Source organism: Cervus canadensis, chromosome 8, assembly GCF_019320065.1.
Source record: "Cervus canadensis isolate Bull #8, Minnesota chromosome 8, ASM1932006v1, whole genome shotgun sequence".
NCBI lineage: Eukaryota > Metazoa > Chordata > Mammalia > Artiodactyla > Cervidae > Cervus > Cervus canadensis.
Window position 1 is genome coordinate 31,102,731 of NC_057393.1, and position 24,893 is coordinate 31,127,623.

The 24,893-nt window shown below is 51.2% G+C and overlaps 1 protein-coding gene across 2 annotated transcripts; it reads left to right on the forward strand.

Moving 5' to 3' along the window:
• Positions 1-250: 250 nt before the first annotated feature.
• PYROXD2 (pyridine nucleotide-disulphide oxidoreductase domain 2) lies at positions 251-24,893 on the forward strand. Of its 2 annotated transcripts, XM_043475773.1 has the most exons (17): positions 367-454; positions 4,236-4,313; positions 4,461-4,480; positions 7,161-7,254; positions 7,335-7,408; positions 12,185-12,340; positions 14,475-14,628; positions 16,834-16,895; positions 16,988-17,085; positions 18,495-18,636; positions 18,999-19,133; positions 20,392-20,464; positions 20,718-20,874; positions 21,246-21,400; positions 22,125-22,231; positions 23,753-23,873; positions 24,641-24,893. In XM_043475773.1, exons 2-17 carry the CDS (start codon positions 4,295-4,297, stop codon positions 24,709-24,711), a joined length of 1,638 nt encoding a protein of 545 aa, XP_043331708.1. In that variant the 5' UTR covers positions 367-454; positions 4,236-4,294; the 3' UTR covers positions 24,712-24,893. The 2 variants fall into 2 exon arrangements, with proteins under 2 accessions (XP_043331707.1, XP_043331708.1); XM_043475772.1 differs by lacking the exon at positions 4,236-4,313 and having other exon boundaries at positions 251-454.

The window sequence follows — 24,893 nt, forward strand, 5'->3', positions numbered from 1 at the left end:
TCTGGGGCCCACATGAGGGGTAGCACGACGGGTCGGCACAGCGCCTGGCACAGCAGAGCCCTGGAGAAGGAGCAGCACAGTGATCGCTCTGGAGGCCTGGAGGCGCGGGACCTCTGCCAGGTCAACAGGTGACCGCCCAGGACTCTGCCCCGGGTAGACAGGCCAGGCCGCGGGCAACTCAGTGTCCCCATTTAGTCGTGGCCCAGGGCCAAATACGGCAGCTGGGCTGCAGCTCCTCCTCTTCCTCCTTCTCCCTGCTCCTCCCCCTGCCTGGAGAGGCACAAAAGGCTGCTTGCAAGCAAATTCCCAGCCTAGTCCTAGGCAGAAATGACCGCATATGGCCGAGGGCTCAGCAGGGCCATGGGTGCCTCTCCCCACCCCGCATGGAGACGAGCTCTCTCGGACACCAGGGGACGCCTGAAGCCTGAGTACGATGCAGTGGTGGTAGGCGCAGGTAAAGCGGGCTGGGCTGGATTTGAGGGGCCAGAGGGCAGCCTGCTCAGAATCCTGGTCGGGGGTCGGGGGCATCCACGCCCCTGCCTTCTCACTGCTTTGGCACAGGCTGGCCAGGATTTGGGGTGAGAGCAAGTGCTAGGGTGAAAACTCCACCCGTCTGCGAGCAGGTGCCAGGATTCTGGAGCTGGCTCTGCCGTCGATGTGCTGTGTGGCCTGGAGCAGATTTTCGCCCTCCATGGGCTTGAGTCTTCCCATCTAAGATGACCAGGGGGGCTAAGTGAGCTCAGGAGTCTCCATGTATCTCCTGTGAAATTAGCTAGTTGCTGCCACATTCTTGGAAAGCAAATGGTAGATAAGGCTTGCAAGGAAGGAGCCCTGGTACAACAGACCTGTGAAATCCTGCCAGCCCAAGTGTTCCCTGGTGGCTCAGATGGTAAAGAATCTGCCTGCAGTGCAGACCTGGATTTAATCCCTGGGTTGGGAAGATCCCCTGGAGAAGGAAATGGCAACCCACTCCAGTGTTCTTGCCTGGAGAATCCCACGGATAGAGGAACCTGGCAGGCTACAGTCCACGGGGTCACAAACAGACATGACTAACTAGTGTGAGCAGTTAACACAAGTGACCTGAGTTCTGGTCACCAGCACCTGACCACTGAGGCCATCCTGAAGACACTACAGTCATTCCGTCAAGGGGAGTTAGGGAAAAGTGACACGAGTCCCAGAGGTCCTCCCGCCTATCTGCAGAAGTGACAGCCGTCACTGCCTTGCCCAACTGGGTTGTACAGGACCCGCTGCAGTGATCCTGCCGCACTTTGCTGAGCCCCAGGCTGCAGGGCACTGGTTCCACCTTGAGCCTGTGAGGTACCAGGCCAGGACCAGGCTCCTTTTCTCGGGGCCTTCCACTCACAGGGAGCCTCAAATTCTGCTTCTGACATTTCCAACTGGGTTTATACAGAAAGGGGATGACAGGCCTGCAAAGACCTGCTCATCACACAGCTTTAAAGCTGCATCCCTTTTTGCGCCTTTCTTCATTTTCATCCCTACGGAGAGCTGTCCTGTGCTGCTAAGTGCTTACCAGTAACCTCTCCAGGGGAGAATGTATGCATATATATCCATACATAAGTTTATTGTAAATACTGAAGTCAAAGAAATGTAGCACAGTTTTGCAGATAAAATAGACAATACTCTAAATTCCAGGCAGCCAGTCCACTCTTAGCAAGTGCTTGTGACTTTTGCTGAACTCAGTAACCAACCTACGGCTGCAATTAGACAAATGAAAATAGTTCTGAAGGAAACATTGTTTGATATTTTTATTTTCTTTAAAGAGCAGAAGGAAAGTGAAACAAAGATTTATGTCAGAACTTCTCTCCTCCTTCAACAGTTGGAATGATCTTGCTCAGTCAGATAATATTTTGCAAACAGGAGAAGAACAATTCCTCAACTGTTTGCTCTGTTTCACAATGTAACTGCTATGGGCACAACTCTCAGTTAAGTTTAATTTGCATTATTAGCATTTTCTCCATCACTTTCTTAAGTCTAACAACCAAAAAAAAAAAAAAAAAACCCAGGCCCTGGTGTGTAGTGTTCGTGGATTTCCATGGTATGAATACTCCCACTGCAGCCTTTTTCTAAGTTACCAATGTGATGTCTCTGGATGTGAATTTGGGAGAGAGATGCAGCCAGGCATCATCAGGTAGCGTCGCCCCTGTATGTGTCCATGGATGTAAATAACCGTGAAGGCATAGACAACAGGAAAATATAGTAAAACAATTAGGAAGTGACAAGCTTTGAGTGAGATTACCTTTGTTTTTAATATCATTATTTCATTATGTAATAATATCATTATTACATTATATGTAAGTTTATATAATTTTTATCAGGGGCTGTGTTTGACAACTGTCTCACCAACTTCCAGGGCTGGGGGACTCCAGCTCCAGTGCCCACTGACTGGGCTCAGTAAACGGAAGTTACTCCCCCTTTTCTGCCCTTGGAGACAACTCACCCCTGCTGTCTCTTGGCAGAGAGAGTTGATCCTAGGTCCCCAAGTACCTAGGTGAATGGCTCACAAGTGTGCGTCCCAGGTGTGAATTTTTCTTCAATGTTGCTTCTCTGATTGCCAAGCAAGGCAGGAAACCTGGTTTGAAGGCTTATCCAACCTGAGTGAGGAGCACAGCAGCATCTTCTGAGATGCAGATCATCTCTGCTCCCTGAAGTAACACCAGTAACATGGGCATCACCCTGATTCAGTTATTTGACCAAATTTGCCTAAAGGATGACCCAAGGAGCTTGTTAAAATGCAGTTCAAGGGCTCCCTACCTGGTGATTAGGGTTCTGAGGGGATCATCACACCTAACCAGCTCTTGGAGTGGATCTGATGTGGCGCCTGCAGCCCACACATTCGGGAACCCACGTTCAGCACACGCCTCCCCCGCATCCCTCTGTGCCTACTGCCTAAGGAACCCTGCATTCAGGCCTGGAGATTAGCTGAGCCCGCAGATTAAGACTCCTTCCAGGGGAAGAGAGAGGTCACCAGAAGCCTCAGGACAAAGTTTCAGCCACAGCTAGAGTGGGGGAGTGGTGGAGGGGAACTTGGGCTATTGGATCCCTGCCCTTTGCCATTTGAGGTCTGTGTGTTTGCGGGCTTACATGTGATGACTGAACTGGACCCTGTTGCCTGGAAGCCTTTATTAGTTTTCCAGGATTTATGATCAGCACTGATTATGGGTCCGCTAAGGCACAAGTGCTTTAGGTATATTACTGGTCATCCTCCCTGCGACACTGCAAGCCCAGTAGGCCCTCTGTTTATACATGAAAAAGACGGCAGACACCAGGGTGAGCCCAGGACAGTCTGCCTTTAATTCGCTGTATGTGTTTGAGCATGACTTTTCAGACTTCAGATTGCAATTCATTCATAATTCCCATCCATCACACTTTTTTAACTTTCTTAAGAAAATTATCAAAAGCAGGTAAAAACAGTACTATATCAACCAGCATTTTTAAATGAAATATAATCAAATAGATCATGACATGCTTATCACATGATGATTCAATATTAGTTCATAAAACACGTGCTAGGCCTGTGAGTCTGAGACCACCTACATCTGAATGACCAGGGAGCTTCTGTGAAGTCCATCCTAGTCCCTGCCCCCAACCTGCCCAGTCGATTCTGGGGAGGGCTCCAGGAATCAGTGATGACACACGTTTTCAAGTGATCCTGAAGCTTCTCAGAGCTGGAGGGGCACTTGGCTAGCCATGGACTTGGTGTGGGACATGGGACCCCAAACCAAGTTCAGGGCTTGCACCCCAGAGGCTGCCTGCCTAAAATTTTTGAAAAGAAACTTTATACCAGACAAATCTGCACAATCGTCTAGCACCCTGAAGCACACTCAGCAATTATAGCAAACGTTGAGGTTGTATATGTTGAGTTCATTTTGAGCTCTTCTGTCTCGGGAACACTGGAAACTGACAAAGATTCCCCTTCTGGAGCAGTTGCACGGCCTGCTTGGGCAAAGCAAGCCCTGCTTGGCAGCAGCTGTCCACATGACCAGCACTCACCTGGATGACCAGGGACACCGGCCTCAGAGCACAATCATGCCTCCCTCTCTTCCCCTAGGTCAACTCTGACACTCCCTCCGACAGTCATCTTCTCATCCTCCCTTGCTGGAAGCCCAGCAAGGCTTTGTGGGGTCGCTTTCATCTAATGCCTGTGGGTTCCCCTTGTCCCCACTCCAGCATGAGCCATCGGCCAAGCCAAGGTGACAGGACTTTTTTCAATTCAGGGCAAGAACCAGGGTTTTGTGACTCCCCGAAGACCAGGTGTCTTACAGTATCAAGCTAGATGCTGTTCCAACATCCAGGTACAGGTGAGGGGGTCCCCCAAGTTCTGCTATCTCGCCAGGATCTTCATGGGCATGGGGACAGGGGTGGGTGGCCACACTCCTCAAGCAATGTATCTGCGCACTGACCAGTGTCACTTTCCTCCCCTCTCCTCTGTCTCGTTGCAGGACACAACGGGCTGGTGGCTGTGAGTCCCTCCCCCTCCGCCCCACTTCACTGGCCCCTGGGTGTGTGGCTCCCAGCAGGAGTGTGAGGAAGCTGGCAGGATGAGGGTCGCTGAGGAGAAGCAAAGGCCAGCTGGTCCCCTCACCCTGGTGCTGACCAGTGACTGGCTCAAGTGGACATCCACAGTCCTTAAAGACGATATAGGATTGCTTGCCTCTCCTTAATGCTCATAGGTTTCCCCCTTGACCTTTCAAAACCAAGGTGATAAATGGCTGGGAAAGTGTGTAACAGACATAACACGGGAGGCAGGTTGGAACCTTAGGGAGCAGGTAACTGGGGCTAGGGGCCCTGTGACCCCAGATGGTGGGCTGTCCTTGTATACAGAGCCAATGTTCCCCAGCTAGGTCTAGGCCAGGCACCACCTTGGGGAACATGCAGCTACACATGGTCCAAGGTGCACCCTGGAGACAGTGAGGGAGCCAATCCAGCAGAGGAGGCAGGGCCCTGCCCGGCACAGTTGGCATCTGGGTCCCAGGCTGACCGCAGGCCAGGGTGACCCTGAGGCTGTGCTTCTCAAACCAGAGTCCATGTACCCCTCGGAGGCCATAGTGTGTGGTGGAGGTTCAGGCCTCAAGATTCACACAGAACATTCTCCTGAGCAGCGTCTGCTCTAGAATATGAGTGCAGGGGACGCAACAATGTGGAGAGCCAGGAGACCTGTGTTACGTCTTAATACTTTCCCCCAGTATAGCAGTTTTATTCGAACAAGTTACAGGAGACATTATTTAACTCAAGTGAAAGTGAAAGTCGCCCAGTCGTGTCCAACTCTTCGCGACCCCATGGACTATACACCCCATGGAATTCTCCAGGCCAGAATACTGGAGTGCGTAGCCTTTCCCTTCTCCAGGGGATTCTCCCAACCCTGGGATTGAACCCAGGTTTCCCACATTGTAGGTGGATTCTTTACCAGCTGAGCCACAAGGGAAGCCTAAGAATACTGGAGTGGGTAGACTATCGCTTCACCAGCTTATATTCCCGACCCAGGAATCAAACCAGGGCGTCCTGCATTGCAGGCAGATTCTTTACCAACTGAGCTATCAGAGAAGCCCCCTATTTAACTCAACTGATCAATGATTTAAAACACTGATTTTTATATTAATATGAACATGGGTTTGTCTCCCAGCTCAGCTACTTTCCACCTGTGAAGGTTAAGGCCAGTCAGCTTATCTCTCTGACCCATGATAAAATGAGAATTAAAATGCCCACCCTCACTGAATTGAGGGGAAGGGAAATAGATGATATGCCCTGAGGGCCCGGCTCAAGAAGCCTTGCACAAAAGGTGACCTTGGGGCATCCCAGGATGAAAGGATATAGGAGGAACTTACTCTAGGTTGTGCACTTCGCTGGATGATTTGGGGACAGCCTCAGAAAGTAGGGAGTTGGCCCTAGACTGGTTACTGTCAGAGAGAGGGGGGCATCTCTAAACCGTGTCTGCAGGGAGGGGAGATTGGCGTGCAGAGAGCAGTCACCACGCACGCATGGCATCGTGCATCTTGGCCAGGAGAGCCAGTGTTTGGGATCTTGAGGTGATCCACAGATCTTGTCTCGTCTTTGCTGAGACACAATTGTGAAGTGGCCCTGCTCTGTCACATGTATCATGGTCTCAGACCACCTCTGTCTGTAGTCATCACTGTGGGACTGTTGACGTCTAATGGGAGAAACATGGCTCACCTCTGAGGCCAGGCCAGTTTCCGAATGTGACACGGAGGCCCCTCTCCCTCCTTTCTCGTGAGGGTGTGTCAGGAGCGTAGATTCTGTGTACAGACCGGATTCAGTTTCCACACCTCTCCTCATCAGTTCTGTGAACTTGAGCTGTTAGCCTCACTGAGCCTCACTTTCCTCCTCTGTGAAATGGGAGAATCACGGTGCCTACCTCTAAGGTGGATCATATGAGGCGATGCTTGCACAGCATCTGGCATAGCAGTCACCAAAAGTCTACCTTCTGAGCTACACCATCCATGTTATCGCCTTGGTTGTGGTGATGGTGGGAGGGCCAGCATTTTAGGTCAGTAGATGCAGGACTAGTTTGGTTCAACAAATATTTATTGATTTTCCACCAAGTGCTAGAGAAAAATTAATACTCTCCCTTGAAACATTTGTTCCCCCAAATGACACCGTAATATAATCATAGCTTCCTTGACTGAACACGTCCCCATGTGCCAGGGGGACCCCTGTTTAAGTTCCTTCTAGGAACCAGCTCAGAGAATTCTCACAGCAGCCCTGTGAAGCAGGAAAAGTGGCTGCTGCTATCATCAGCCCCATTTTTGCACAGGGGGAAATTGAGGCCAGATGGATCAGGTACTGAGGTCGCCCCAGCAGGAAAGGAGGGGAGTGGAACGGTGTCCTCAGTGCTCACATGACACGCCCCCCGGGCTGCTTGCCGCCACCCCACCCAGGAGATGGGCACGAGCTCACAGAGGCTCCAGGCCTTGCAGGAGGGAAGGTCACCTGGTGCTGGGAAGTGGAGGGGCGTGAGCAGTCATGTCAGGTCTCAGAGGACATCTGAGGAGGTGGGCATTTAAGGAAGGGCGGGGGAAGGGCATCTCAGAGGAAGGGACAGCTTGAGCCAGCCCTGTGGTGAGGTCCCTGAGACTGCGGGTCGACCCCAGAAATAAAGGGAAGGCCTGTGTGCCTCGTCCCAGGCGGCATACCTGCAGAGATTTGGGGTGAACACGGCGGTCTTCGAGAGACGCCACGTGATCGGGGGTGCGGCTGTTACAGAGGAGATAATCCCAGGTGAGCCAAAGAGGTGGGTGAGGGATGTGGGGGTGACCACTGGTGATCACTGTGACTGTCTTCATCCAATTCATCTTCAGGGTTTAAGTTCTCCCGAGCGTCCTACCTCCTCAGCCTGCTACGACCGCAGATTTACTCCGAATTGGAGCTGAAGGTAAGAGTGTGTGTGTGTATACATGTGTGTGTCCATCCACCTGCTCCGTGCCCTGGGGGCTGGGAAAGTGGGCAGCTGCTACTCTTCCCTCCGAGGGTGTGTCTTCTCCCATGCTCTCCGTGATGCCTGCCCACAGATGGGCTTCGTCTGGCTCACCTGTTGTCTTAAAGATTGAGAAATTTCACACACAAATCAAACGTCTCAAAGCCCATGTTCCTAGATGCCGCAGCAGCTGACCCCTTACACGAATGCCATCCTGGCTGTGCTTTGACCATCACTCCCTGGGGCCCTGTCCAGCCCCCAGAGGAGCCCTTGGGCACCCGGGCACCTGTTTGCAAAGCTGCCTTAGGTCCTAGGCCCACCTGCTGCCCTCCTTAGACCTGGGAGCCAGTCACCATCCCCGCAGCTTGAGCAAGAAGTCAGACTTTCGGCTCTTCGGGCTCCTGAGCCATTGTAGGGCATCCTGGGAACTCCCAGTCTGCCCCTGTTGACTCCTCTTAGCCTTACCTTAGTCCGCAGCCTTGCCCCCGCCCTTTCGGTTTCCTTTTACCCCTCGCTGCCTTTTTGACAAACACAGTCGTGTGTTCCCGGAGCCACTTAGCTGCTGGGTGCCTCTGTCACCCACCACTCAGAGAGGGTCCTGGGTGCCATCTGTGTATGATGCTGACAGCACTTCAGCACCAACTCTGTGCTGAGTTTGAAATTAATAAGACATTAAGCCATGGTCACCCATGAAAGAAATGATTCTTTGAGTCCCCGAGACAGCGAGCACACCTGTCACCAGCCAGGATCAGGTGAAATCCTGCCAAGGCCTGGGGAGGGGTCTCTGTCCCCAGACAAACCAGCTTACCGCTGAAGGCAATTTTCAGACATGCTAGATATGCACGGTGGCAAGTGCATGGGTAGGAGCCCCCATTTTATGGGGGAACTCAGGGGGTTAAGCTCACACACAAGGAAAAGACCGAGGAGCCAAGTCTAGCCGACTCCTCCCCCTTGTTCTGAGCTCTGATGTGCCGCCGCCAGGGGCGTCTTGGTAGCCACCCTGCTCAGCCTCGTGCACTTGGCTGGTGGCCGTGGGTCAGGTCTCAGATGTGAGCTCTCAGGACCGACCTCTGTCCTAGGGAGAGCACAGGGCTGCCATTTCAGCCTCTAGAACCTAACTGTTCAGTTTTGAATCCCTGCTCTGCCATTAGCAGCTGTGTGACTTAACCTTGAGGTGCCTTGTCTTCCATATCTGTAAGATAGGGGTGTAATCTTACCAGCCTCAGAAGGCTATTGTATCATCACTGTGGGACTGTTGACATCTAATGGGAGAAATATGGCTCACCTCTGAGGCCAGGCCAGTTTCCGAATGTGACACGGAGGCTCCTCTTCCTCCTTTCTCGTGAGGCTATTGTAGTAGTTGGTGTTCACTCATCATTAGCACAGTGCCCAGGACAGCCAGCTGGGACTCCAATGCTTTGGCCACCTGATGTGAAAACCCGACTCGTTGGAAAAGACCCTAATGCTGGGAAAGAGTGAGGGCAGGAGAAGGGGGCGACAGAGGATGAGATGGTTGGATGCTATCATCGACTCAATGGACGTGAGTTTGAGCAAACTCCAGGAGATAGTGAAGGACAGGAAAGCCTGGCGTGCTGAAGTCCATGGGGTCACAAGGAGTCAGACATGACAGTCACTCTCTTTATGGGAGAAAGTCCTGGAATCAGAGAAATAAATGAATCATGTTCAACTACTTAGACATGAAGCAAACTCTGGGTTCTTCTTGGATCCCTTTTTGGGGGTTTATTGATTCATTCATTCAGCAAATGTTTTTGAGCATCTGCCCTGTGCCAGGCCCTGGGAGAGACATGTGGACTGAAGGTGGTGAGGGAGGGTGGCGAGGCTGAGCTCTTAGTGAGAGAACTTCAGGTGGAGGTAAGCACACCTGTAGAAAGGAAAATAAGGCAACACAACAATGAGGGCCTGGAGGCCCAGCCTGGACTGGTGACCAGGAAAACCTCCCTTGGAGGTGGGGGGGAAATTGGAGCTGACATTCAAATGCCAAGAAGTCACCAGCACTATGGACATCTGAGGGGAGAGTATTCCAGTCCGAAGGAAGTGGGAGTGGACAGGCCTAAGGGAAAGGAAGGTCAAATGGCCGGAGCAGAAGCACCAGGCAGAGGGGCAGCAGACAGTATGGGAGAGGGGCAGGGCCAGAGGAGCCTGGGCCTGTGGGCTGCAAGGAAGGGCCTGCGTTTTATCTGAGCACAGCAGGGAGACAGAGGAGGTGCTGAATTGGGAAGCGAGGTGATGGCGTTCATGACTTTATGAAAGATCAGTCCTCCTGCTGGATGGCGTGGATTGTGGTGGAAGTTGTTGCAGGGCGGCTCAGAAGGTGCCAGCTGACCTGAGGCGGGGCAGAGGGATGGGGAGATGTAGACAAGGTCTGGAGGCTGAGCTCTGAGACTTGGTGATGGATGGGAGGCCAAGGGTGAGGGACTCAGAGGAACTGAGGGTGCCTCCTGCATGGTAGAGAGTTCACTGTATCAAGAGGAGCCAAGCTGGAAATTCCTCCAGTTCGTAATCAAAGAAATTCCCCATCTCAGCATTAGGAAGGATCCAGTAGCTTTCCCAGCCCCACCCCTTCCAACACTCAAACTCACCCCCACAATGCTCAGTCATGGAGATCCTGCAGTCTGGAACGCCCGTGGTTGGGGGAGACTTCTGCTGTAATTTTGGAAAGGCCTCTTTGGGTTTCTGTGTGTTTTCCTAGCACTTCTGCTCACAGATCTCGTTTCTGTCCTCCTGGGTGGTGCCCTGTCTGCAGCAGTGCATTTAGTCAATAGACTGTGTATTGACCACATGGTGTCTAGATGCTGCAGATACAGCGCTGAGCAAAAGAGACTAGCCCCTGAGTTCACAGAGCTCACATTCTACCTGGGTAGACAGAGGAAAACTAAGTATGTCATTGACCAGGTGGTGATAAGTGCTTTGGAGAAAAATAAAGCAGAGCCAAAGAGTCGGGGGGAGCTGAGCATGCTGCTCAGGTAACATCTGAGCAAAGACCTCAAAGAGGTGGGAGCAGACCAAAGTGTATCTGGGGGAAGAAGTCTCTAGAGGCCAAATCTGTCAAGTTGCATACCTTAAATACATACAGCTCCTTGTATGTCAATCACATGTCAAAAAAGTGGTTTAGGAAAAAAGTCTCTAGAGGAAACAGGAAGTCTTATTTGTAGTGGTAGCACAGGCCCCTTTTATCTCCACCTTCTTTGAAGAAGTAAATGTGCTCTTGGAAGGTTCTGTGTGCTAATCAAATATTTGTAAATCAAATATTTTAAATGCATCAAGGGACCTTCCATTTAAAGTGACCGTGGAGTAAATGAGTCTGCAAAGTAAATAAAAGGGTTTTTTTAATGTGAATAATTTATCTACCTTGTGAGTATGGATTTTCACATAACTGTGGCTTTATTGTGTCTTTCTCAGTTTTAATTATTTCTGAAATGGGAGCATTTAAAGACTACTGCTGAGAGCCAGGACTTTGGAGTCACAGGGATGTGGTTTGAAACCTGGATCCGCCTCCCTCTGTGACCTTGAACACGTTATTTCACTTCTCTGAGCCTCTGCTATTGCATTTGTACAGTGAGGATGATATACTAACAGAGCCATTGTGATGTAACCATTGTAAGCCCTAGTATAGTCCCTGGCACTGGGTAATGTGGCATAGCATGGCGGGGTAGGTATGTGTGGCGTCGCATGGTGTGGTATGGTCTGCCAGAGTGTGCCTGGGCAAGAGAGCTTTTTATGTGCTTATATCAAAGATAGGAACCAGGACCACATCCCTTGGGAAACTACATGTATATGTTCGTGCTAAGTCACTTCAGTCATGTCCAACTCTCTGTTACCCCATGGACTGTAGCCCTCCAGGCTCCTTGGTACATGGGATCCTCCAGGCAAGAATACTGGAATATATTGCCATTCCTTTCTCCAGGGGATCTTCCTGACCCAGGGATTGAACCCACGTCTCTTATGTCTCCTGCATTGGCAGGCGGGTTCTTTACCACTGGCACCACCTGGGAATCCCCTGGGTACCTGCATACAGGTACCTAAATACATACAGGTCAGGTCAGTTCAGTTCAGTCGCTCAGTTGAGTCGGACTCTTTGTGAACCCATGGGCCACAGCACGCCAGGCCTCCCTGTCCATGACCAACTCCCAGAGTCTACTCAAACTCATCTCCGTCGAGTTGGTGATGCCATCCAACCATCTCATCCTCTGCCATCCCCTTCTCCTCCTGCCGTCAATCTTCCCAGCATCAGGGTCTTTTCAAATGAGTCAGCTCTTCGCATCAGGTGGCCAAAGTACTGGAGCTTCAGCTTCAACATCAGTCCTTCCAATGAACACCCAGGACTGATCTCCTTTAGGATGGACTGGTTGGATCTCCTTGCAGTCCAAGGGACTCTCAAGAGTCTTCTCCAACACCACAGTTCAAAAGTATCAATTCTTCAGCGCTCAGCTTTCTTTATAGTCCAACTCTCACATCCATACATGACTACTGGAAAAAGCATAGCCTTGACGAGACAGAATTTTGTGGGTAAGGTAATATCTCTACTTTTTAATATGCTGTCTAGGTTTGTCATAACTTTCCTTCCAAGGAGTAAGTGTCTTTTAATTTCATGGTTGCAATGACCATCTGCAGTGATTTTGGAACCCAAAAAAATACAGGTCACCCAAGCACAATCAGAGAAGGGTCATGGGCAGATCCCTTCAAATGTTTACCTGTACTGTCTGTGTTCTGCAGAAACATGGGCTGAGACTTCATCTTCGAAACCCCTACTCCTTCACCCCCATGCTGGAAGAGGGCGCAGGGGGCAAGGTGCCCCGGTCTCTTCTGCTGGGCACAGACATGGCGGAAAATCAGAAGCAGATCGCCCAGTTCTCAAGGAAGGATGCCCAGGTAGGGAAAGTTACCACTGATAGATATTCTCCTCCATCTCAGCCTGGAGGCTGCTCTTTTTTCTTTTTAAACATTATTTCCTGAGAGATGGGCTCTTTTTTAAAATTTTTTTTTTTTATTTGACTGCCCCAGGTCTTATGGTTGCTGTATGTAGGATATTTAGTTGCAGCATGTGAAAACTAGATCCCTGACCAGGGATTGAACCTGGGCCCCCTGCATTGGAAGTGCAGAATCTTAGCCACTGGACCCCCAGCGAAGTCCTTTGGAGGCCACTGTTGAAAGGAAATGGGCCTGGTTGGAATTCTCCTAGGGCAGGTTTTCCAAGGCCACAAGGGTGTGGACAGGCCACCCCATCTGCCCTACGAGGGCTCCAGTCTGTGCCAGCCTTTGATCTTGGGCACTGCAAAGAGAAGGGGTGGAGAACAGTGGCTAAGACCAGTGGACACGGGAGACCCTCAAACCCGTTTGTGTTCAGCATGAAGCCACTGTTCAAGTTTCAAAAGGGAATCCACTGATATGTCCTTATACCTCTCCTTCTTTCAGACAGAATTCCAAGTGGTTATCCATATTAAAGCACATGAAGGTCAAAAAGAAAAAAAGGCAAATCAGAGACAGTTAAGGATAGAACAAACTGGATCAGGAATTTAGGATAAGAGAGTTACAATAAATATTCATCTATTTTGGCATCATTCCCTGGCAGCCCAAGGCAAGAATGTATCCGTGATGATGAGCAGGTCTGATGCAGAAGGCACAGTTTTTCCCTTGGGACTGCACTGCGAGGAGTTTGTTGGGTAGCTTTGTCTAGATGAGTCATTGAATGTAATGGGTCTGGTGTGACTGGTTTTACAGACAGAAAAAGATTCTCTGAATGGCCATTTGTTGTACCAAGCCTAGATACAAGCCAATGGCGTACCATTAACTCATATCTTGGTGGAGACATTTTTCTAAGAAGAACCTGGGTTAAGCAATCCATGCGGGATGACTTTTGTTGTTTTAATCTACTATCGGGTAAAACCAAGAAAACCACGGATCCAGCCTCTCTCTTTAACCAGTGGTTTCCTAACCTGGTGGACAATCAGGTCACTTGGGAGCTTTGCTTTTTTTTTTTTTCTTTTTAAGTGCTTTTCACATGATTCTTTTGTACAGTTGCACTCTGTAGGTTGCACTCCCTACACTCTCTCCTCCAAGTCCTACCCATCTCAGATGCACTGGAGAGGATTCAGGACAAGACTGGGTCCCTGGGCTACAGGACAGTGGCCGTAGCCATGGCTGGTGACCACAGGAATAGGAGGCAGAGGCCACATCTCAGTGTGGAAAGTCAGGAGCAGAATTCTGGTTTTGTCTTTGCACGTTGTCACATTGAAGACCTGTTGCAGGGAAAGCTGTTTTACCTTCATTTTAATCAAGAGTCTCCAGTGCAATTCAACACAGAGCTTTTCTTAATGTAATAGGTGTTAGAATTCCATGGGTATATCCAAGGGTTCTAGAACCAAAAATTAAAAGCTCTGGGCTAAGAAGTAAGATAGGGCCTCAGGTGGCATAGATGTCCATCCCTGCTCCTGTCACCCATCCAGGGAAGAGGGATCATAACCAGGCTGTCATATGCATTCTGTTGTAGGAGATAGTGGGGTGAAGGGAGGCAGGGTTCTGTTCCTGATGATGATGAAAGGATGTGCGGGGTGGGGTTTGCAGACCAGGAAGGAACAGTCAACATGCTGCGGTACAGAGCATGAGATCTTACTTCTACCAGTAAGATATAGAAAGACAGGACAGAGAGAAGAAACTTTTAAGTGGTCTTTGGTTTATCACAGAGACCATGTCCTAGGGGGTTTGAGTTTTCCATGGCTGACAACTGGCCAGCCTTAGACCTTGTCCCTGCCACCCCCTGGTGACCTCCTCCTATTACTATGCAGGCTCTCTCTCACCGCCCCTAGTGCTGACACAGTGCACAGACCTAGAACTGGGGGTAACTCTGCACGGCCAAGAGGAGTCATGCTTGGCAGGGCGTGGGGCCTGAGGAATCATCAAGGCTTGGCTGGGGGGCAGCAGGCCAGGTGGTCTGGAGGGCAGATCATGGGGACAGGGTCCTGTAGAATTCTAGGCAGTGGGACCTTGACTCAGAGCCCTGTTCCAGGCCTTTCCCAAATATGAGGCATTCATGGATCGCTTGGCATTGGCCATTGACCCTCTGCTGGACTCAGCCCCGGTGGACCTGGAGGCCTTCCAGCGGGGTTCCCTGCTACAAAGGCTCAAGTCGCTGTCCACCCTCAAGCCCCTGTGGCAGGCAGGTAAGTCCAAGGGCAGGTATCAGCGCATGATGAATGCTTTCATGTGGCTGAGCCCAATTTCTCCATGATTGGACATAAGCCTGAACCTCTGAGGCAGCCTGCCAACTGCTGTCAATTAACAGGGGCTGCCTAGAGCGCTGTAAGTGAGACAGTCTTATCTTAGGCTGGCATGCTCTAAAAAGGGAACCTGAACCAAAGGCTTACGTTCAAGTCGTTCATTTTGAAGGGGGATCCTAGGGAAAGGAGGAGGAATGGGAAAGAGGGAGAGTCAGTACCAGGGTGCGTTACTGAACTGGCCACCACTGTGAGTGATAACGTCCTGCCTGGACCTTCTGAGGAGCCTTAGGGAATGCATGTGACAACGTGCCCAGGAGAAGAAAGGGGAAACATTTACCCACTGGGTTCTGTTCCCCAGCATTCAGAGGTTGCCCCCATGGGTATTAACTCCCACATGAGGCACTAACTTCTGGGTTGTGCATCCATGGGTGCCAAGCGAGTCCCATGGGTATTCTGTCATGGTGTCAGAGAGGCCCCAGGGAAGAAATGAAGAAGAAGCGCATCTTACAGGCCTGAGGTGAGATGCGGTCAGGTTGCACTGTGTGCAGCTGGCCGGAGCCTGCATATAACTCATCACCATAGCCATCGCTGGGGTAGGCTGAGAGAGATGGGGCCAAGGGAGTTTGAAGAGATGCCCCCATACAAGAAGGATGCTAGATGATTGGACTCAGCAGGAAAATATCTGTGGCGAATTAGTGATGTCTGCCGTGAGTATGAGAAGGGAAGTTTCACCAAGCCTGCTATTATTTTCTACCACTCCTCTAGGGTACAAAGTGTACCCAAACTGTGGTGCTGGAGAAGACTCTTGAGAGTCCCTTGAACAGCAAGGAGATCAAAGCAGTCAATCCTAAAGGAAATCAACCCTGAATATTCATTGGAAGGACTGATGCTGAAGCTAAAGCTCCAATACTTTGGCCACCTGATGTGAAGAGCCGACTCACTGGAAAAGACCCTGATGCTGAGAAAGATTGAAGGCAGGAGGAGAAGGGAATGACAGAGGATGAGATGGGTGGATGGCATCACTGACTCAATGGACATGAGTTTGAGCAGACTCCGGGAGATAGTGAAGGACAGGGAAGCCTGGTGTGCTGCAGTTCATGGGATCACAAAGGGTTGGATACGACTGAGCAATTGAACAACAAACAACAAGGATACAAAGACCAGACCGTCTATATTTTACAAAAATACTGAGCCAGTTAGCTGTGGTCACAAAGTTGCCACATAACAAACTACAACATTCCAGTGGCATGTAAAAATAAACTCTTATTTCTCGTGTGTCTGCATGGTTTAGCCGGTCCCAACTGGGCTGAGCTGGTCTGATCTGGTCTCATGCATGCATCTGTGGCTGGGGCAGCCCTGCTCCAGGTGCCTCTCATCCTCTTCTTGGAAAATGCAGGCTCGTCCAGGCATGACCTTCTTATATCAATGACAAAAGTGCAGACGGCAAACCCCGAGGTGCAGGCCAGTTTCAAGCCCCTGATTGCATCAATTTGGCAAACACTCCAATGGCCAAGCAAATCATGTGAGCCCAGAATCAGGAAGTAAGGCAGGTCCACTCAGCTAGGGTGGGAGGCAGTGCAGTTACAGGGCAAAGTGTGTGGACACAGGGAGGGTGAAGGAGCCAAGCTAGTAGAATCTATCACAAATGTCAAGAGCAGACATTGCCTCCCACATCACCAGTCCAAGGAACCTCATGCAATTAACATGCATCAAGCAGTCACATAGTAAACATTTATTGAGCAACTGCTATGTGCCAGACAGCAAGCTCAGCACTGGGGCAAAATACCTAGAGTTCATGACCTCTACCTTCAAGGTTCTAGTGCCCAGTTACTCTCTGAGCTAGTTTAAATCAGTGTCAGAGAAATGGGTTAGCCAAACCACTGCCTCCCAGGGTACAGCCTTAGAGAATTCAAAGAGAGTAAGATACAAATTTAAAATGGCCCCAAAATAATTCTAACAGTTAAAATGTATTAAGTGCCTATAGATTTAGAAATGCTTTACCTACCTCATTTAATCCTCACAGTAGCTTTTAAGGGTAGAAAATATGACTCCCATTTTATAGATAAAGAAACAGGTGCAGAGCCATTAGGATCAAAGTGCTCCCTTCTTGCCTGTCTCGGTTTACATTTTATGAATCTCTTCTTTCAGGTTGCATCCTGGGAGCCCAGCTGCCCCAGTATTACCAGGTCCTCACAGCTCCAGCTGCCAAGGTGAGTGGTGCCCCAGCCTCAGGCTGGACCTCACCATGATGGGGCCTCTGCTCCCCAGGTAAGCCCTTCTCCCTGCCACTCTGCTTTCTCAGGTGCTGGATCAGTGGTTTGAGTCTGAGCCTCTAAAAGCCACTCTAGCAACGGATGCAGTGATTGGAGCCATGACAAATCCCTACATTCCAGGAAGTGGGTGAGTGTGGAAGGTGAGGTGGGGCAGTGGGAGGGGCGCAGATACCCCCACAAGAGCGAAAACTATCACTCATTGAACTCACCCGATGAACCAGGCAGGCGCCAACTACTTCACACAGGATTCATTTAACCCTCAAGGCAACACTGGAGAGCTGTGGTTCAGAGAAGGGATATATCCTTCCCAAAGTCACCCAGCTAGTAAGGGCAGAGCTGATTTCCAGCCCGACTTGTCTGACCCCCGCACCCCTGCCAAGTCTTCCTTCTTAGCCACTGCTCCCCACTGCTGCAGTAGAAGAGCCTCGGTCCTATCTCCTGCTGTGATGTCTCAACATGAGTATCTTCTCTTTCTATCTATGCATCATCTATCCATCTACCTATCTATCTATCCTCTCTCCCCTTCCCACGAAGCCCCGTTGCCTGCCCCTCTCCCGCAGGCCCTTTCCCTGGGTTCCAGGATGAGCGCGTATACACACACACACACCTTCACATGGATGGGACGCTGCCTTTCCCTTTGTGAGTGGGAGGTGTGCTGACAGCCTCATCCGAGAGGGGGCAGTCAGACACAGTGAAGTGTGCAGTTGTGGTATGACTGAATGAGTCCTGTAGGAGCAGGAATGGAGGGTGTGTGTGTGTGTGTGTGTGTGTGTGTGTGTGTGTGTGTGTGTGTAGGGATAGAGGATGCTGCCAAGTCTTGGGCCATTTCCAGGGCACCAGAAGATGCAGCTAGAAACTGTCAATGTGGCTTATCTCTCGAGGGATAAGAGCATCCCTCAGAAGTCGTTTTTCAACACACAGTAAGCCAGCCCCAAATTTCCCAGGGCCATGGAAAAGGCGGGGGTGCGTTGGCAAGTGCTTGCAACACCTTGACCAAGATCAACCAGCCAATTAGGATTTTCTAGCTGGGGCCTCCGGGTCCTTTTCTCTGTGGGTGTCCAGGAGGCTTTGCCACTGCCCAGTTTGTGAAATGGGCCTTTAAGACATTTTTTTTTCCTGTTAATTCTTTCAATAAATATGGATGGAGCAGTTGCCTGCACTAGGTGCTGAAGACACTGTAGTGAATGGAGCTGAAATCCCCATGGGAGAGGCAGATATAGAATGTGGAGTGGAGAACTACTTACTGTGGGCATTGTGATGGGAAAACGAGGCAGGGAGGCAATGTGGTCCAGGCTCAGAGAAGCCCCCATGAGGAAGAGATATTTCATCTGAAACTCTAGGGACAGGAGGAATTAGCCAAACAAAAGAAGAGGGAGGAAGGGGGTTCTAGATTCCAGAACAGCATGTGCAGATGTAGAATTGCAAGTGAATTATGTGGTCCATTCAAGGCACTGAGAGAGAAAGAATATTTGCACCTAGAATTCTGGGGAGATTAAACCCCATCTCCAGCCACTGATTCTGATTATCTGTCTTCAGGTATGTGCTACTCCATCATGTGATGGGAAGTCTGGAGGGGATGCGGGGGGCCTGGGGCTATGTCCAGGGTGGCATGGGTGCCCTCTCTGATGCCATCGCAAGCTCAGCCACCGCTCACGGAGTCAGCATCTTCACCGAAAAGGTGAACAGCCCCTTGACACCCACCCCGATTTTTGGCAAGTATCTTAGAATAGAACACAGTCTCAGATTCAGAGGGTCCTTAGTTTACTGATGGACAAGGCTGGGTTTGGGCTCTGCACACTGTCACTGGCTGAGCAGCTATGACCCAGGCCTGTCCCCTTTTGAATTTGCACTACTATCGCACATTTGGGGTGAGCCTTTGCATTGGGGAGTGGGCTGATGCCTCACCAGGATCTGCAGGAAATCGGCAGGGGATGAGAAGGCTGTGAATGCCTAGGAGCAGCACAAACAGTGGAAATCCCCCAAGAGCCAACCCTTGTTTCCCTCCCCGGGGGTCCTGGGGGCTCCTGCCGGTGGCCCTAGACGGTGGCTAAGGTGCAGGTGAGCAGTGGCGGGCGCGTTCAAGGAGTCGTGCTGCAAGACGGCTCGGAGGTGAGAAGCAAAGTGGTGCTGTCCAACGCGTCGCCACAGATCACCTTCCTGAAGTTGACGCCACAGGTGAGGCTGGGCCAGGAGGTGAGGCATCTCTCAGCACAGGCGGGGCTGGGGGTTGGAACCTGGGGGCTTCAGGGGGCTGCATCAGGGTGGGAGATGTGAATGCCAAGTCTCCCCACACTTGGGGAAGCCTGTCCTTCTCCACTTACCTAACAGGCAGGTAGCAACAAGCCTCACAGGTGAGGGAAAGGTCCAGGGAGGTGAGGTGACCGAGCCCAGGCAACTGGCGATTGGCAGAGCCACAGCTAGAACCCAAGTCTGATTTTCAACCCAGAGTTGTTTCTACAGCTTTCCTGCTGTTCTGATTTTTCCCCTCTAACCAGCTCTGATTCCACTGTTTATGTCAATAACCCATCATCACATGAACGTTGCATAATAACCACACAACTGCTGGGCATATCACAAGAGTTATGGATTAGTACACGGAGGAATCAGTTGATATTGACTGAGTTCAGCTGATCTGGGCTCAGCCACACATCTTCCAGCAGCTGAGGGGCACTCGAGGGCCCTGCTGACGGCTGTGGCTAATCCAGGGGTCTCAGTCAGAGTGTCTGGGATGACTCAGCTCTGCTCCATGTGTTTCTTATCCCCCAGCGCAATAGTCCAGACATGTCCTCAGGGTCTGGCGCACAGCATAATGGAGCAAACTCAATCACGCAAGTGCTTCTGTTTGCTTCCTATTTGCTAACATTAGCCTTGTCTCATGACCAAGCTCAAGAGTCACAGTGGGAGGGCAATAGAAAGGGGTGTCCGTATAGGGAGGGGTGGGGACTTGGAATAGCTTTTGCAATTGACCACATGTGCCCTGTCCCCCAAAGATGTGCTAATATGTGTATGAGCATGGAGCTCCCAATGACGTGGGGTTTATTCTTGGGGACAAGGCATCATTTTTCTGAGTGATTCCACTAATAAAATTCAGCAAGCACCAGTTTCAAAAGCATCTTAAGACAATTTTGAGATCATCAAGACTTCCAAGAGCTTAGAGGCCAGAGGAGAAAGAGGCTGCAGCTCTTGGGCCACATCCATAGCAGGAGCTGGTCTGGGCCACTTACCGCCAGGACGCTGGCAAAGTACACAGGCAGAAGTGGTTAATACTGAGTGGGAGGAGTCCAGGAGGGCCTCACAGAGGAGGTGTTTTGGCTAACTCTGAGGGAGGGAGAGGATCTCCTGCAGCAGAGGTTGAGGGACCAGTCTGAGTAAAGCAGGAAGGCAGCCCCCTTGGGGCTTCAGCCACCCCTAGGGTGGAACCTTCTCTTTTCAGGAATGGCTTCCTGAGGAGTTCGTGGCAAGAATCGCCCAACTGGACACCCAGTCACCTGTTACCAAGATCAATGGTAAGAGGCACAGCGGACTGCAGAACTGTCTCTTCTGAGATTTTCTGAGTGAGAAATTTCCGTGTCTGGGAAAGACTGACCTGTCTCTATTCCTGCCCCCCAGCCTGCCCCCTGTTTGAAGGTGAAACACTTTTTCATGCTTCTTGTTTCCAGCCCACCAGGTCGGGGAGCAGGTGATGGGCAGAGAAGGAGGGCCCTGGAGGGGCTGAGGACCCAGGCCGCTGGGCCCTGACCCTCCCTTTTGGTCTCTCAGTGGCTGTGAACAGGCTGCCTGACTTCCTGGCAGCCCCCAACACTCCCAGGGGCCAGCCATTGCCCCATCACCAGTGCTCCATCCACCTGAACTGTGAGGACACCCTCCTTGTCCACCGGGCCTTTGAAGACGCCCTGGATGGCCTGCCTTCCGAGAGGTGGGGGACCTGGAGACGCTCGAGCCCCTGGTTAGATCACAGGGTGTGATGTGTGTGGCGGGGAGCAGGGCCCACTGCACATTCCCCTCCCTGGGCCGGCTGGGACCTGAGAGCCTGGAGCCTGGAGGTCTGGCTGAGTCAGGGACCTGGGGATGAGAGGGCTCCCCGTGGGTGGTCTGGGCTGTCCTGCGGGTCACCAAGCCCGTGCAGGCAAACACCACCATAGCCTTACGGAGATGATCCATCCGGCCCCAGCATCCCCAGCTCAGGTCTTCATTTTGTCCCGTCATCTCAGGATGGCTCCATGGCCCTTCCCTCAGGCAGGCGTTGCTCTTCAGGCCCTGCCCTCTCTCCTCCCCTGTCGTACACAGACCTCTGATCGAGCTCTGCATCCCTTCCTCGCTGGACCCCACCCTGGCCCCCCCTGGCTGCCACGTCATCTCCCTCTTCACTCAGTACACACCGTACACGCTGGCTGGAGGCAAGGCCTGGGACGAGCAGCAGAGAAACGCTTACGCAGACAGAGGTAAGGAGAGCTAAACCGTCAGGTCTCCATAGTGACAGCTGGCTGAGTGGCCTGAATGGACCCCTCACCTCCTGATGGCCCCACTCCGAATTAACACCTGCAAGCCCTGTGCCAAGGAGAGAGGAATACCCAAGGAAACCAAAATCAACACAGTGAGTGCCTGCTGGGCCCAGGCTGTGGGCCAAGAAAGCCAGAAAGACATAGTTCTTGCCCTCAGGTTGCTCACAGTCCAATGGGGGAGAATAATAAACCAATCTTACAGTCAACAGACTGTGTGAACCAAAGGAGGAGCCACAAGCCAGAGTGACAGGAAAGCTTTCCAGAGAAAGGGACATTTGAGCTGGGTTTTAAAGGGTGAATAGGAGTTGACCAGGCAGCAAAGGGCATTCCAAGCAAAAGTAATAACTTGAGTGAATCAATGAGGTGAAGAAATTTTTGCATATTTAAGGGGAGACAGAGTTTAGAGTTGGAGCATAAAGGTGGGAAAGAGTGGGAGGCTGGAATAATCTGAGACCCACAGGCCTTCATAAAGAATTGTTTATTTGCTGGTGGACTATGTTGTTTGTTTTGTTGTTGTTGTTTTGCTTATTGAGGTATAATTTGCATATAAAAATATTCATTTTAAATGTAAAGTTTAACGAATTTAGTAAACTTGCCAAATTGTATAATCATAAGCCTCTTCTTTTTCATAACGCTGTCTCATTTCCCTGTGTTTGGCACCCAGTGTTTGATTGCATCGAGGCCTACGCACCTGGCTTCAAGGGCTCCGTGGTGGGCAGAGACATCCTCACACCCCCTGACTTGGAGAGAGTCTTTGGGCTTCCTGGGGGGGTGAGTTCGTATAGGATGGGAGGCTTTCATCACACTCTCCCTTCATTCTCTTTGCACCTCCAATCCCTGACATGCCCACTTGGTTTTATCTTGGCCCTCCACACCCAGCCTCAGGCAGGGAGGACAGGGACAGAGACCACAGCGGACAGAGGACAGAGACACGATCAGTTGTAGGCAGTGGGGGAAGAGAGAGGAGACATAGACGGGAGAGGCAGCGCCCACTGGGCAAGTCACCAGAACTGTGGGATTTCTACCCGGACGTCCGTGTCAGCAACCCCCATCTGCCTTTCTCCAGAGGGACCTCCCCTCCCCCAGGCAGCTTGATCTTACACTTCTCTTCAATTTATCAAACGACTCACTCACTGAGCCTGGAGGCAGGGAGTGGGTAGGACACCAGGGCCAACACAGCAGCGACTAGCTGCGATTGGCTATTGAGTACTTAGATGTGGCCAGGCCAACGTGAGATGTGTTTCAATATAAAATGCACCCCAGATGGCAAAGACCAAAAAAATGCAGCAAGGCTCATCAATAATTTTAATATCGACCACATGTTGAAATGATATTTTGGTTAAATTAAACATATTATTTAATTGGGTTAAATTAAATATATTATTAACATTAATTTCACCAGTTTCTTTTTAAATGTTCATGTGGCTAATGGAAAATCTAAAAGTATATGTGTAGCTCCAATTATATTTTAACTGGACAGCATAGGCTGGCTAGAGAGTGAGGGAGGCCAGGCAGTGGAGAGGGAAGGGAAAAAGGGTTGAGGTGGAAGGCTTGGAGCAGGTGGATTGAGACATCTTGATAAATGCATGTGTAGAGACGGGGGTGGAGGGAACGTAAAGGGTCCACCTGGAGGCCGAGGAGGGGGAAGTGATGCCATCCATCTGTCAAGGAGGAAACTCCAGGGAAGAGAACAAGCTCAGCTGGGGACACACTGGAGGGGCAGGCGATGGTGACCCCCACCATGATTTCCAGCAGATGTTGGTCTTCTTGTCAGACCTACCCCTCGGGTGTGATCTTCCCCTTCCCCCACACCCCTCCCTCCTCGGCTGGTCTGACCCAGGCCATTGGAGTAGAACCCCACTTGGGTCCCAGCACCCTGGTCTGCCACTCACTGTGACCTTGGACCCTGGGGCCCAGGCTCAGATGAGTGTCTTGGCCAAAGGAAAACACATTAGCAGTCAAAATAAATCAAATTCCTCTACTTTTCAAACAGAGTGAGGGGGATTTATAGTCCACAACACAATTTTTAAAATCTCTCTTTTCTCTCCCATTCAGTTTCCTCACCCTCTGAAGATGCACCCAACCCTTCTTCCTTCTTGAAAAATGCCTCTAGGAAAATTCACCCCCAGTCCTGGGACATGTGCCTGTTCCCTCTGTTCCTCTTCTCATTCTGCATCACGAGAGCCCAAAAACATCCTGGAAGGAGAAGAACCTTCCTTGGAGAACAGGGGAGGGGAAGGAGGTGGAGACTGTAACACTCCTATGTTAACGACTATGGCCCTGCCTCTGCAGAACGTATTCCACTGCGCCATGAGCCTGGACCAGCTGTACTTTGCGCGTCCTGTGCCCCTGCACTCCGGCTACCGCAGCCCCCTCCGTGGCCTGTATCTCTGTGGCAGCGGGGCCCATCCTGGTGAGTGAGCCTCGGTCCCACTACCCTGGGTGGGTGGCGAGGGCTGGCCAGACATCAGAAGCTTGCAGACAGAGGGGAAGGTGAACAAGGCAGGAGATGAGAGGGAGGGGAGCAGGGAACTCCCAGGAAAACAAGCGCTCCCCTGCATTGAGAATTCTCCAGCCAGAACCCTCAGGTTCGCTCACCCCCTCTTCGTGAGGCCTGGGGACACGTCCTAGTGGAGGCATCTCTCCAGTTCCCCCTGGGGGTTGTGAGGGACCCATGTGTCTAAATTCTGCATCCATATTTGAGACCAGTAAGGATCAGCACAGTCCAGTTTCTCAATTTTAAAATTCTTCCCTGCTCCCATCCCAGGCCTAACTGACCCCATGGAGGCTCATCTCATATGGGTGCTTCCTCTGAGCTACGTGGGCCTCGGCCTCCCAGATGGGCCTGTACCGCCAGGTCTTCCCCTCAACCCCTGGTCCCACATTCTAGTTTCGTGCGCTGGGAGTCTTGCCATCTGGCCCATCAGCTCTCAGGCTGGGAAGGGCAAAGGGGGACACTTGCTTGGACCAGGCACTGGCCCTTCCTGCATGGATTCAGGAAGCCTGGAGCGGTGTCCAGGATCTGTCTTGACAATCCTCCCCCGTGGTTCTGTTACCCATGCCCAGCACCACCCTTTAGTCTTCCCTGTTCTGCTTTGTGGCTGGTGCCTTGGCAATCCCGTGGATAGAAGGGTGGGAGGGGGTGAGCACAGCTTTGGCTCATGGGAGGCTCCCTTCCAGGAGGAGGTGTCATGGGAGCCGCTGGACGCAATGCAGCCCACGTGGTCTTCAGGGACCTCAGGAGCATGTGACCTCGAGCTAACTCTGACCCAGGAAGATGAATTCACCCTTGAGATGTCAGTTTCCCAGGATATGGCCTGAGGCAAGCAAGTCCTCAAGGCCCAAGCCACTGTTCTAGAAGAAACATACAAGTCACACGGGGTCCTGGTTAACCTCTCATCCAAGGCTTCATGAATAAACTGGTTTTGCTTTA